Source organism: Diospyros lotus, chromosome 3, assembly GCF_014633365.1.
Source record: "Diospyros lotus cultivar Yz01 chromosome 3, ASM1463336v1, whole genome shotgun sequence".
Classification (NCBI taxonomy): domain Eukaryota; kingdom Viridiplantae; phylum Streptophyta; class Magnoliopsida; order Ericales; family Ebenaceae; genus Diospyros; species Diospyros lotus.
The window spans coordinates 26,902,957-26,917,432 of record NC_068340.1 but is presented as its reverse complement, the minus strand read 5'-3'; the positions used below and the strand labels follow the sequence as shown (position 1 = coordinate 26,917,432).

Below are 14,476 nucleotides of genomic sequence, written 5' to 3'. Positions count from 1 at the left end.
AGTAGATGCTAAAGAGGGTAAAATGACTAATCTTACCCTAACAACGGATCAATTGGAACTCCTTCAGCAAGTACTGAAGCAGACAAAGATCACTAAGCCATTTGATCTAGTTATTGTATCACTTGCCAAACAAGGTATTTTTTATTAGTGTTACTTCTCTAAAATGTTGTCTACAGATTATTGGATTGTAGATACAGGAGCTTTAGATCATATGACAAGTTCATTGCATGGATTATCAAACTATAAAGGGTGTGATAAGACTATAATTGTGACCATGGCAAATGGTACCATATCCTATGCTAAAGGAGAATGATCAGTATATATAGCTGGCCTACATTTGAAGTCTATCTTATATGTGCCTAAATTGAAGTGTAATCTGTTGTCAATCAGCAAGATAACAAAGGACATGAACTGTAAAGTGACATTTTTTCCAACTCACTGTGTTTTTCAGGACCTAACTTCAGGGAAGATGATTGGCAATGTTGAGGGAAAAGAAGGCTTTTATTATGTTAATGGACCAGCCGGTACTCCCACTTTATCTAGGTTACACAATAAATTTTCCCTTACTATTGTCTTAGATTTTACTATTTAGTTATGGCACAAACGTTTAGGCCATCCTAGTTTCAGATACTTAAAAGATTTTGTACCCTCATTTGTTTATCAATAAAAAGAATGAGTCTTTCAACTATGAGCAATGTATTCTTGCCAAATGGTACGCAATGTTTTTTAAACATCAATCAATATCCTTCAGTCGGATAATAGAAGGGAATATTTCTCAAATGAGCTTGATAACTACCTGAGTGAAAATGGGATTGTCCATCAAAGTACTTGTCCCTATAATCCACAATAAAATGGAGTGTTTGAGAGAAAGAATAGACATCTTCTTGAAATTGCTCAATCCTTGATGTTCACAAGCTCAGTTCCTAGCTCCTATTGGGGAGAGGCTATACTTACGACTGTTTATCTCATCAATAGACTTTCTACTTGAATTCTCAATTTTAAGACTCCCTTGAGCACTCTTCTTGTTAGTTATCCCCTCCTTACCCAAATGCTTAATTCATTGTCTCAAAAAGTCTTTGGGTGTACGACATTTGTGAATAATTATCACTTCAAATTGGAACCTAAATCCTTGGTTTGTTTGTGGGATACTCCCTAACACAATAAGGCTGCAAGCGTTATTGTCCTAATATACTAGGAAATTTATTGTGTCCTGTCATGTCTCTTTTCCCAAGGATCACTACTTTCATTCTCCCACATCTCTGTAGGGGGGACCTCTTGTGCAAAGCAAGGTTGGGATTCTTTGTTTTGTCTTGAGGCAATTAACATGATTACTCCTACTCCTAGTAATGTAACAGATGAAGGGGGGAGAACAACCGATCCAAGTTCCTCAAAAACCACCACTTCAGGTTTATTCTCGAAGGACTTATGACCCAAAGCAAGGCTAGTCATCACCTCAGGAGGAAGGTCGAATACCTGATGAGGATGGAAGACTAGAACCTGAAGAAGCTGAGATGATGACAATACTTGTCAAGGAAGAACAAAGGACAAAAATTGTAAAAACCTATGGATATTCCAATAGCTTGGAGGAAAGGAGTTAGATTATGTACAAAGTATCCCATATCGAACCATTTGGTATATTCCTGATTGCCTACAGAGTTCAGGGCATTTACTACAAAGGTTGATGAGAGTCAAATTCCTGAAGATATCCATGATGCTCTTCAAAATGCACACTAGAGGACTGTTGTAATGGAGGAAATGAATGTGCTGGAAAAAAATGGAACATGGGAAATTGTGACATTACCTAAAGATAAGAAGGTGGTAGGTAGCAAATGAGTGTTTACTATTAAATATAAATTTGATGGAAGTCTTGGCAGGTACAAGGCAATATTGGTGGCTCAAGGCTTCAAGGACCAAGGACATCTATGGTATTTCCTAGGAATGGAAGTGGCAAGAAGTAAAGAAAGAGGAAATACACATTGGATCTACGGAAGGAAATGGGCAAACTTGGTTGTAAGCCAACTAGCACACCATTGGAACCAAACTGGAAGACTAAAGATGATGGCACAGGTAATCTAGTAAACAAAGGAAGATACCAAAGGTTAGTGGACAAATTGATCTACTTATCTCTTTCACGACTTGACATAGCATATGCAGTGAATGTAGTCAATCAATTTATGCATTCACCCACTAGTCAACACCTCAATGCTGTTTGTCATATTCTGAGATACCTTAAAGGAACTCCTGGAAAGGGGTTGTTGTTCAGGAAAAATGAAGATGAATGAATAAAGGGGTTTGTAGATGCTGATTAGGCTGGATTTATTGAGGATAACAGATCTACATTCGGGTATTGTACTAAGGTATGGGGCAATCTTGTTACAAGGAGAAGTAAGAAATAGAGTGTGGTAGTTCGAAGTAGTGCTGAGGCAGAGTACCAAGCTATAGCTCAAGGTATATGTGAGATAATTTGTCTTGGGAAACTAATGGAAGACTTGTAGATACCTATAACTACCCCTACAAGGCTATATAGTGAGAGAAAATCGGCCATAAGTATTGTGAATAACTCAATTCAACATGACCGAATGAAACATGTAAGAATTGATCGACATTTGATTAAACAGGAAATTGAAAATGGAGGACTCAATCTTACATATATTCCTATTGGTTCACAAGAAGCTTACCAAGGCCATGACTAAACAAGGGTTTGAATTACTTAGAGACAAGCTGGAAATGAGAGAGATTTATTCACCAGTTCGAGGGGGAGTGTTGAAGAAGGATTCTGGCTAAATAAACGATGGGAGCATATTGGAATGATAAGGAGAAGAGTTTGAAATTAAAGATAATTAAAGAAAGGATAAGAAGTTACAGATAAAGTAGTCCACAAAGATAGGAGAAAATTACCTTTCAAGTTTAAATTCTATCTTATCTATTGTGTTTTAAATTAGTTTTTGAATTCCTATATTCGAGGAGCAAACTAAGGTCTGCTCATGTATATACATCTCGTAGGAAATCAAATACAAGTGTGACATAATTCATTTTGTTCTCCTCCTGTTTCCCTTAGAATCTTCCTACTTAAGGTTCTTATTTGTTCACAACTTTATTTTCAAATATTTTAAATTGGGATGTTTTATAAAAGTTCTATTAAAGATCTGAATAGTAATGATTTATTGAATTTTTAGTGTCAATTTAAAAGGCCAATATGGTAGTGTAAAAGATAGGATTTAGCACGGTTTGATTGATTGTGTTTCAGGCTTAAAACAAGAAAGGTGGTTTTTGGTGCAGAAAAGAAGACAGAAAAACATAGAAGAAAGAGTGACGTAATGTGTAGCGCGTGTGTGAAAAAATACACCAAAATAAACCATTGAAAGAGTAAACTTCAATGGCCGAAGCTTGGCTTTCAAGAAAACGCAAAAACAAGACTGTTTTGCTAAGAAAACCCAAATAGGTTGCTGAAATTTGATTGATTAAAACTTGATTACAAACTCTAGATCCTAGGCATATTTATAGTATTTAGCTAATCCAAATTCATCTAATATTTGGAAAACAAAATCCAACTAGAATCATAATAGAAATAAATCATAAATAAAAGTTAACTAGAATCCTAATAAAAATAAAATCCTAATCAAACATGAGGTAGAATCCTAAATCAAGTAGAATTCTAGAACCTGAGAAATATTAAAATAACATTATGGCACTACTATTTTGGTGATATTGTTCTGGTTTGGTTGGGTCAGCCTTGGGCCGAGTCTTGATTGGTGACCGCATCATTCACCTTCACTTGAGAAAAAATTCGACCTCGAATTTTGATTCTATTTGGACAAATCCACATCCGGTAAGTACAAAGAGAGATTAGCCACATTGAATGTTTGGAAATACCCATATGATTAGGCAAATCCACAACATAAGCATTATCATTGGTCTTCTTCGTAATCTTGTAATGACCATATTTCTTTGATTTGAACTTGTTTTGATTTCCTGCTGGAATCCGTTCCTTCTTCAAGAATATCATGACTTCATCTTCAACCTCAAATAACTTGTGCTTCCTATGCTTGTCAGCTGTCGCCTTGTACTTCTTATTTGTGCAACCGTTGCTTGACATTTTCCTGAACCGCTTGAACTTTTTTGCTAAGGGAACATGACCAAAGACATTCCTCCCCTTCTTAGCCATATCTGGGTTGGCATGGGTCCAATCATCGCCATGTTTGTTTCCATCTGCCTCCACTGTATTATTACTGTTAGATTGAGGACGTTGAACATTCCATCTTGAGTGCTTTTCTAACATGGTAAATTTTATCATAGGTCCTTCTCTTTTCATCAGCTTTCTTGATTTTGACTCCTCAACAGCTTCTGAATTCATCTGTAGATTTTTCTTGCCTGGAGAAGTATTATTTTGCAACTGTTTCGAATAAAAGCTTATTCCATGACTACCAGCAGTCTCTCCATCACTTAAAATATTGATGCTTAAATCCTCCTTTGGTCTAAGTACTTGATCAGCTATAGCAGCAGTTGAGTTAACTAGTCTAGGAGATCCAACACCCCTATCCACAAAGAGACCCATGTGACCATCTTGCTTTTGCAATTGCAAAGGTGAATATGTTCTTATTGCCTTAGATTCAACCATGCCAGAGCTTGAATAAACTATAGAAGGATTTGCTACCATGACCTCCATCTCCTTTACAGTCGCAAGTCGATCAGAAGAAACACCACCATTCTTGGGTTGCGAGGCAATGCTTGAGCTATCGGGACTGGAAAATACCCCAGTATGAGTCAATAACCTTTGAGTTTCTGTCATGTTAGTAGCATAAATCATACCTAAGTTTGCAAACGTTGAGGTTGCTGGGACAACATAATCTTCGAAATCAAGCTCCACTTTAGAAGCTTTGGTTTGATTCTTTTCCACTATGGGTAACAAAGTATAACGCACACCTTCTTTCTCAAGCTGATATGTGTTCTTCCTACCCGAGTGCTTAGTATCCATATCAAATTGCCAAGGCCTCCCAAATAAAATATGGCAAGCATCCATATCAACAATATCACAATAGACTTCATCGGAGTACTTACCAATAGAGAAAGGCACCCTGCAACGTTCATCCACATGTATGCCACCAACTTCTTTGATCCATCCAATCATGTAAGGGCTTGGATGTTTTTCAGGAGTTAACTGCATCTTTGCCACCACGTCTCTTCCTATGATGTTCTCCTGACTTTCACCATCAATAATCAACTCAAAGATTTTTCCTTTCACCGTACACCTCGTGCGAAAAAGCTTATGCCGTTGAGTAGTATCTTCATTCTTTTGAGATAGCATTAACTTCCTCACTACACAGGTATATTGCCCATGTCCATAATCTTCTTCGTCATCCTCCCTATCAGGCCTGCAATATACTTCCTCTTCAACAACATTTTCCTCTTCCTTTTCTACAATGTTAACTGTTTTTCTCCTTGGACAATCACTAGATCGATGCCCAACCTCATTGCACTTAAAACATTTTAAAAGAATAGGCTTTGCATAAGGATTAGGGGATTTTGGAAGATTAGAAGTAGTACCTCGAATGTTTCCCCCCGTTGTAGCCTTATTAGGGTTGACTGTATGGGGTGGATTGGAGGGTTGCGCTCCTTGAACCGACTTGCCTTTATCAAAAGCTGGTTGTTTTTTTTCATTCCCACTATACCGATGATAGTTGTCATTACGAGATCTCTCACTCAACATTAACTCAGCCTTTAAAGCTAAGTTCCTTGCTTCTTGCACACTCAGAACCATCTGAACCCCAATTTTATCACGAATAGCAGGCTTCAATCTATTCAAGTAACGAGCTGCTTGTTGATTGTCACTTTCTGACAATTGGTTTCTCTCCGCCAATCGCAGAAACTCAGAGGTATATTCATTCACACTCTTCATTCCCTGTGCACATCTTTGATAAACTTCAAACATATATTGTTCATAGTCAGGGGGCAAAAACCTACCTCTTAACAACTGCTTCATTCGTCTCCATGTCTGAACTGGCAATCGGCCTTCCCTCAATCTCGTTTCGCTTAATCGCTCCCACCAAACAGATGCACCGCCTTTCAACCTGTAAGCCACTAACTTTACTTGTCGTTCATCTGGGATCTCCATGTATTTGAAAAAACGGTCAACTTCAGTGATCCAATCCAGGAACCCCTCAATATCAAGATCTCCACTAAAGGTAGGAATATCAACTTTTAGTTTATACTCCTCGTTGCCCGAGTGGTTGTGCTGATACGCATTTCTCCTAACCCCTCTACCACCAGGGTTAGCTATTGCTCACCAAAATCATCCTCTTCATCGCTATCTTCAATCATTGGTCTTCTAGGATTAACAAGGACATGATTAATGGGTGGTCTTCCCGCTCTGGCTTGATTCACCCCATTATTTAGGTTCCTGTCATCATCAACTCGTAGTAAGGTGCCCAATTGGTTGCTATGTTGCTCTAATTGCTACTGGATAGTACGAGTTACTTCTCGCTGTTCTTCGATTACTCTCCAAACTGCGGACAACCCCTGATCACCGTCATGAGGCTGGTTGCTACCGTTACCTTCAAGATTGGCCATCTGATTGGTTGATTAACCGCTCTGATACCATCTGACGCAACGTGTAGCGCGTGTGTGAAAAAATACACCAAAATAAACCCTTGAAAGAGCAAACTTCAATGGCCGAAGCTTAGCTTTCAAGAAAACGCAAAAACAAGACTGTTTTGCTAAGAAATTCCAAATAAGTTGCTGAAATTTGATTGATTAAAACTTGATTACAAACTTTAGATCCTAGGCATATTTATAGTATTTAGCTAATCCAAATCCATCTAATATTTGGAAAACAAAATCCAACTAGAATCATAATAGAAATAAATCATAAATAAAAGTTAACTAGAATCCTAATCAAACATGAAATAGAATCCTAAATCAAGTAGAAACATGAAATAGAATCCTAAATCAAGTAGAAACATGAAATAGAATCCTAAATCAAGTAGAATTCTAGAACCTGAGAAATATTAAAATAACATTATGGCACTATTATTTTGGTGATACTGTTCCGGTTTGGTTGGGTTAGCCTTGGGCTGAGTCTTGATTGGTGACCGCATCAAAGAGAAGCAAGAAAAGCCCCACCTTCATTAGTGCCTAAGCAAAATCATACGTGTAAAATTCAGTGTTTTAAAATGCGCTAGGCGCTTGTCAGCCACCTAACTGGGGCCTAGAAAAATTATTTAAAATTTAAATGGAATTCATATTTATATATATATATATAAACAGATTATATATAGGCTATATATATAAATCTTTCTCTATAACACTGAAATGTAGTTGGGTATTGGGGAACATGTATTATATTAAAAAGAAAATAATGTTAAAGGGAAATGAAAGGTAGTTGGGACTTGGGTAAGACTGTTGTGGCTAACTTATATATATATATATTAAGATGTAATATATATATATAATGTTAGCAACTACTATATTAATAACATATATATATATAAATATATATTGCTAACATAATATATTAATATCATATAATAGTAGGGGAATGAGAAGATTAGAGCAGCTGGTGGAAATTTCCAGCATATTGGATGCACAAAGGGCTTCCACCTCCACCGTCATTTTCTCTCTCCCATGTGCTGCCACTTGAATATATATATATATATGTATAATATATGATATTAAAATAAGATGAATAAAAGGCAGCAGCAAGAGCCTTCTCCAGCGTCTGTCTTTCTGTTCCCCGAACCCTCCAAAATGCTTGAGTGTGCATTCTGCTTCTTCAGCGCTGCCTCCGTGCTCCGATTGTCTTCTTCCTCTTTCCTGTCTGTTTGCCTAATCTGCTGGACTGGTTCTTCTTACCTTCATGGCATCACTAGGTGCAGCTGAAATTGAGCTTTCAGCATACGTGGGAGACTATCATCCAAGTGCCTATAAATAGTGGAGTATAAACCAATGGAGAAATTAGGAAGCAGCAAGAGAGAGAGCGTGGCGAGTCCACTAGAGACGACCTAGGCGGCACACGACAAGAGAGAGAAAGGGAAAGTACTAAACAACTCAATATTAGTATACACACACACATGTCTGGGCGACCCAAGCGGCTAGGGGACCCAAGCACCTAGGCGACGATTGGGCTTGATTAATTGGCCCAACATCTAGGGGTGTCGATTATTATTCACGGAAGCCAGGGGCCGCCTAACGCCTCAACAGCACCTAGCCAGTTGCCTTCTAGAACACTGGTAAAATTGCATGGCTGAAATATGAATGTCATATTACTTATAAACAATAGTGATGAAATTGCGTGTGAAGTAGTTTGTTCAGTGATAGGGCTGGTAATTTCTCATGTATTTGGTTCCCTTTGTCCCTTTGATCCTAGCCAGTTTGCCAAGTGCCTTAACAGATATAGATAATCATCTAATAATGACACTCTTTTTGTTGTGTATGTGCAGGATACTAAATGCATTCTCTAAGGTGCCTTCGATGTCAAAGGTATCTTCAGCTAAAAGGTAATAATTAATTCATGCCTATTCCTGTGCACATTGATTTATGTTGTTAGAAGCACTCACGTTAGTTTTTAGTTTTCCTTATATTTAGTTTACCTTATAGAAATTTTTGTTCTTGATTGGACATGGCAATATACATAATCTAATGCAACTTCTACATCTATCTTCTTACATGTGAAGCAACAAGCATTGCATTTGGGCTGGAAGAAAAATGGGGAGATATAATAGGAAATATTTTACCTTTACAGATTTTGACTAAGCCTGAGCTGCTAGGTTTTGCATAACAAAGTTTGTTGTTGTCAAATCGTTCAAAAGTCAATTGTAAAGTCTACAATGGTTTTTTCACTTTTGAAAAATAATTTTGTTGTTATCATCTATGCTTTTGCTCTGTGTTGCCATCTGTTCTGTTTTAAATCACTTGCTTCATGTACTTTCCTCTTTGGATGGATCACGCTCATTTGACATTTTCCATAGTTTCATATTTGCTTTCAATTTTCTAAATTTATATCTGTTAGAGGATAAAATAATTGTATAAAAGATAAAGTTAACCCTCTATCTATCAACTTAAGCTTTTAAATTTGGTGGTGGTTAACAATTCAGTAATATCCTTTTGTGACTCCTTGAACAATAATTGTCTATGCCTTTGCTCTGTGCCCGTATATTCTATTTATATTACTTACATCGTGGACTTTGCTTTTTGTTTGGATCACATTCATTTAACATTTGGCATCAGTTTAAATTTCTTGCTATTTTCCTAACTTTATATCCTTTTATCCATCAATGAAGTGAGTTTGAAGAACTGGAAGCAGTCCCTACCATGGCAGTAATTGATGGTCCTTTAGAGCCATCTGCGTCAACCACCTCAAGTGTCACAGATGTTCCTGATGACCCTTCTTTCGTTAACTTCTTCAGTGTATGTTCTCCTCTTAATTGCATGATATAGATCTTGGACTCACTAAGATGCTTATTGGCAAACCCTTCTGGTATCTTAAGTGTGATATGTGCCGACTTAATATTCATTAAGTTTTCATCATGTTGAAAGATGCCAAATAGTGTATTTATTTTTTCCCTTCCTAATTGTCAATGGCCTGGGTTTCACATCAGCATAAGACTCTGATATTTTTTGTTTACAAGTAAAGAATTACATAACAGGAAAATGCATTGAAGGGGGTTAAACTCAGCTATTCTAGTGTACCGAGTCCTGTTGAGAATCTAATTTGTCAATCTGTTATTTTATTCTCTCCCTTTCTCTCTCAGCCCATTGTTCTGTTTAGAAACTGGTGATATGATACAAGTTCATCGTCTCAAGTAGTCAAGGGTACTATAAAGAAAGAGAGCATTATGCACCTCTCTCTCTCTCTCTCTCTCTCTCTCAGTCCATTGTTTCGTTTAGAAACTGCTGATATGATACAAGTTCATCGTCTGATGTAGTCTAGGGTACTATAGAGGAAAGAGAGCATTATGCACTATAAGTATGATTGGGAAATGTCTAACGTTCCTCTACTATTGCATGCCTTCTGGCTTTAATCCCATCCATAAGCTCTAGACAGAATTACCTCAGATGCATGGTCTAATAAGAATTGAAAATGTAATTGTATCCCACATTCTTGTTCAAATGTAGGAAGTTTCTTAAATTTGGGAGAGGAGAGGCAAAGTTCTCATCTTTATCAACCAAAAAAGGACTATTAGCATGAAAAAACCAAACCTTTTTGCATTTTTGTAATTTTATCCAAACATTTTAATTTTGGCAATAGACGCCCGATTTGGTCGATTGGTTGTAATTTTAGCCACGACCCGAATCCTATTCGAGAGGCTTGTTACAGATATATTCTTATCCGATGACCGTTTAGAGACTTGGTGAAGACATCGGCAAATTGATCATTGGAGTTAACAAATTCTGTAACAATAACACCTTCAATTAGCTTTTCTTTAATAAAGTGACAGTCGATTTCAATATGCTTAGTCCACTCATGGAATACTGGATTGGAAGCAATGTGCAAGGTAGCCCGATTATCACAAACAAGCTTCATAGGGGACACTTCACAAAACTTGAGTTCCTCCAAGAGTTGTTTAAGCCAGATGAGCTCACAAGTTGCATTAGCTATAGCCCGATACTCTGCCTCTGCACTGGATCTAGCTACTACATTATGTTTCTTACTTTTCCAAGAAATCAGATTTCCTCCCACAAGAACACAATATCCAGAGGTCGACCGACGATCAGAAGGAGAGCCAGCCCAATCTGCATCTGCATAACAACAAATATCTGTGTGCCCCTTATCCTCATAGAGTAGCCCTTTACCCGGTGTTCGTTTGATATATCTTAGAATCCGGATAACAGCATTCCAGTGAGAATCACATGGAGAATTGAGAAATTGACTCGCCACACTCACAACAAAAGCAATGTCGGGACGAGTGACTGTGAGATAGTTCAGTTTGCCTACCAATCTTCTATACCTTCCAGGATCTGAGTAAGACTCTCCCTATCTCGGCAAGAGTTTGACATTTGGGTCCATTGGGATGTTAATCGGTTTGCAGTTCAACATACCAGTTTCATCTAAGATGTTAAGTGCATACTTCCTCTGAGAGATTGAGATCCCATCTCTTGATTGAGCAACTTGAATACCCAAGAAATATTGGAGTTTGCCTAGGTCTTTAGTCTAAAAGTGCTGATGGAGATGTTCCTTTAGATTTTGTATACCAACCTGATTGTTCCCTGTGATAACAATGTCATCTACATAAACAACGAGGTAGATACATAAAGAAGAAGAATATCGATAGAAAACTGAATGATCAGCTTCGCTTCGAGTGAGACTAAAAGCTTGAACCACATTGCTGAACCTGCCGAACCGCGCTTGTGGAGATTGTTTCAGGCCATAGAGAGACTTCTTGAGTTTGCAAACTACGTTGGACTCCCCCTGAGTAGCAAAACCAGGTGGTTGCTCCATATAAACCTTCTCTTGCAAATCACCATGAAGAAATGCATTCTTAATGTCCAATTGATAGAGCGGCCAATGATGCGTGGCAGCCATAGAGAGAAATAGGCGACCAGAGGCCATTTTAGCAATTGGAGTGAAGGTATCACTATAATCCAGCCCATAGATTTGTGTAAAGCCTTTGGCAACCAAGTGGGCTTTAAGACGTTCCACCTGTTTGTCGGGGCCCACTTTAGGGGTGAACACCCATCGACAACCAACGAGAGTCTTTCCTGGTGGCAAAAGCACCAAATCCCAAGTGCTAGTAGAATTCAAAGCACCCATATCATCTAACATAGCCTGGCGCCAACCAGGATGGGACATGGCTTCACCAGTGGTTTTAGGAATAAAAATAGAAGAAAGGCTCGAAACAAAAGCACTATAAGCAGGTGACAAATGGTCATAACACAAAAAATTATAAAGAGGATGTGGATTACGAGTAGACTGTGTACCTTTGCAGAGTGCAGTAGGAAGGTTGTCGAGTTGAGGATCCTGTTAGATATGAGCCCTAAAGACCAGTTCCAGTGACACAAAGGGACTCGATCTTGTAATTCTTTAAATATTATTTAAATGGCAAGTTTATGTTTTTATTTAAATTGCAATATGGTTTAAATTATAAAACATATATCCATTAGTATAATAAGAAGTGGATACCATTCTTAAGTGTTAAGAATACGAGTTACGGATAATCCAGAATTTGTTATACTATAAACATGTTCCTGGCCATAGAATTCCTATCATGGATGATAGCAACTCGTAAAGGCCAGCACATTGTCTTCCTCCTTGTTTCAGTATGAGATACTGAAAGATAAGGTTGGTGAGTCTCGTGCCATTCTGTATGAGCTATAGAAGGAAGATAAGTGGGTGCTCGTTACAAGAACGAGTTCACTGAACGGGACTGTTAACATTAAATCACATGGGTTATTTCTCACGGGTCAATGATTTAATGTTAGCTGCGATTTTACAACTAGTCCTTAGACCTGAGATGACATGGATATCTGTGTATTGGTGGATTAGGATATCAACGATATCATGTGGTTGTTCTAATCAAGGATAATCATACGTATCTATGTGCCTGATTCAGTGATACATGAGGTATGTGTGCATTAGACATGGAATCTATCACCTCGAGATTTATGAGGAAGATATCCTATGCGATCCAGTAATCACTTGACGATAAATCCTTGGCCGAGGTAATATGACGATGGAATTTGTTCCATACGGGTTGTGTCATAATTTGTCAAGATTGATTTTGAATTTGGTCATATGACAAGATTAAGAGATTCGACCTACTGACCATGATCTCATATCTTGTCGGGATATAGGATGATAGAAGGACCGTATTGTATGGTAACGTAGTAAAAGGTTCACAATACCCGCTTCACAATAAATTGGGTAATCATGATATATTGCTAGATGTCACTCATGATTTACGAGAATTAATTGTTGATTATTCTTGTTGCCAATTTATTTGTGGACCCAGAAAGTCCCACCCAAAAAGAAATTACTTTCAAAGAGAAAATAAATAAATTAGTAATTTTATAATTACTAATTATAGTGCATTTATTTATTGGATAAATAAAAATAATTAAATAATTATATTATGAATGTAATTATTTAATCATAGATTGGGTTGGGCCTTTTGCTAGTACATTAGGCTTGGCCCAATGGCACTATTGGATTTAAATAAATTCCATTGGATTGGGCTTGGTCCAATTGCATTAAATGGAATGGGCTTGAGAAGCCCAACCCATTTAATGAAGAATAGTTTTTAATTGGAACTATAAATAGCTCCAAACTCTTATTTTCTCTCATAAGTGTCTTCTTGATTCACTTGAATGTAGAGAGAATTTTGGAGAAGTGTTCTTGAATCCAAGAGGTAAGTTAGAAATTTTTGTGAAAAATTTCTTCTACTTATCTTCTTTCTTTGATATTCTTGAATAGAAGTGATTTCGGGTGGACCGACTCGGCATCCTACACTTGGAGGATTATACGGCGGGAAATCTAACGGTGAAATAAGATTTCATCAAAGAGGTATTTTTTGTTTATGCCTTCGTTTTATTAAACCATAATTTCTGAAAAACGGGATACCTCCAAATTAAATTTTAATTTCAGCTGCGCATATGATAAGATCTATGTAACTCAACAGATCCATGGCATGAGTGACCACTGACGGAGAGAATGAGTCAGGAGAGTCGCAGTCAAGAGGAATGCCAGTGTGAGGAGCAGGATGAGGATGACGGTGATAAGTAAGAAGTGGAGGAGTCGGGGAGTGTGGACCTGAAGATGGAAGTGAAGGGTCCACCGAGGAGGAGATAGACGAATTTGATAAGGGCAACGAAAGAGAAGGAATAGGCAATACTTGGTCAGGACGCCCTGAATCAGGCTGAACAACATAGAAGAAAGACTGTTGTTCAAAGAATATGACATCAACAGACATAAAATAGCGGTTCAACTCAGGAGAGTAACACTTGTAGCCTTTCTGCAATCGGGAGTAACTGAGGAAAAAACACTTGAGGGATTTGGCAGCAAGGGGCTGGGAGGGGAACAAATGAGCATGAGGAATGTTGTTCTTTAACACTGAAGATGGCATGCGATTGATTAGATAACACGCAGTAAGAACAGCATCTCTTTAGAATTTGGTGGGAAGATTGGCATGTAAAAGTAGTGTTCATGTAGTTTCAATGAGATGGCGATTTTTACGCTCGGCAACACCATTTTGTTGAGGTGTATAAGGACAAGAAGATTGATGCAGAATGCCACGAGTAGTCATAAAAGTAGTAAATTGAGAAGAAAAGTATCCAGGGGCATTATCACTATGTAAAGCATGTATAGAAACTCCAAATTGTGTTTTTATTTTAGCAGTAAATGTCTGAAAGATAGAAAACAACTCAGATCGACTCTTCATGAGAAACAACCAAGTGTAGCGAGAAAAATCATCAATGAAAGTAACAAAATATGAGAAATCAAGAGTAGAATTGACACGACTGGGCCTCCATACATTAGAGTGCACAA

At 37.7% G+C, this 14,476-nt stretch overlaps 1 protein-coding gene across 2 annotated transcripts in view; it reads left to right on the top strand.

Moving 5' to 3' along the window:
* LOC127797716 (mRNA-decapping enzyme-like protein) overlaps positions 1-14,476 on the top strand; it is a 45,810-nt gene that overhangs the window by 14,594 nt on the left and 16,740 nt on the right. For both annotated transcript variants that reach the window (XM_052330840.1, XM_052330839.1), the window contains 2 exons: positions 8,436-8,492; positions 9,276-9,402. In XM_052330840.1, coding sequence (XP_052186800.1) covers positions 8,436-8,492; positions 9,276-9,402 — 184 coding nt within the window. The remainder of the gene's footprint in view (positions 1-8,435; positions 8,493-9,275; positions 9,403-14,476) is intronic.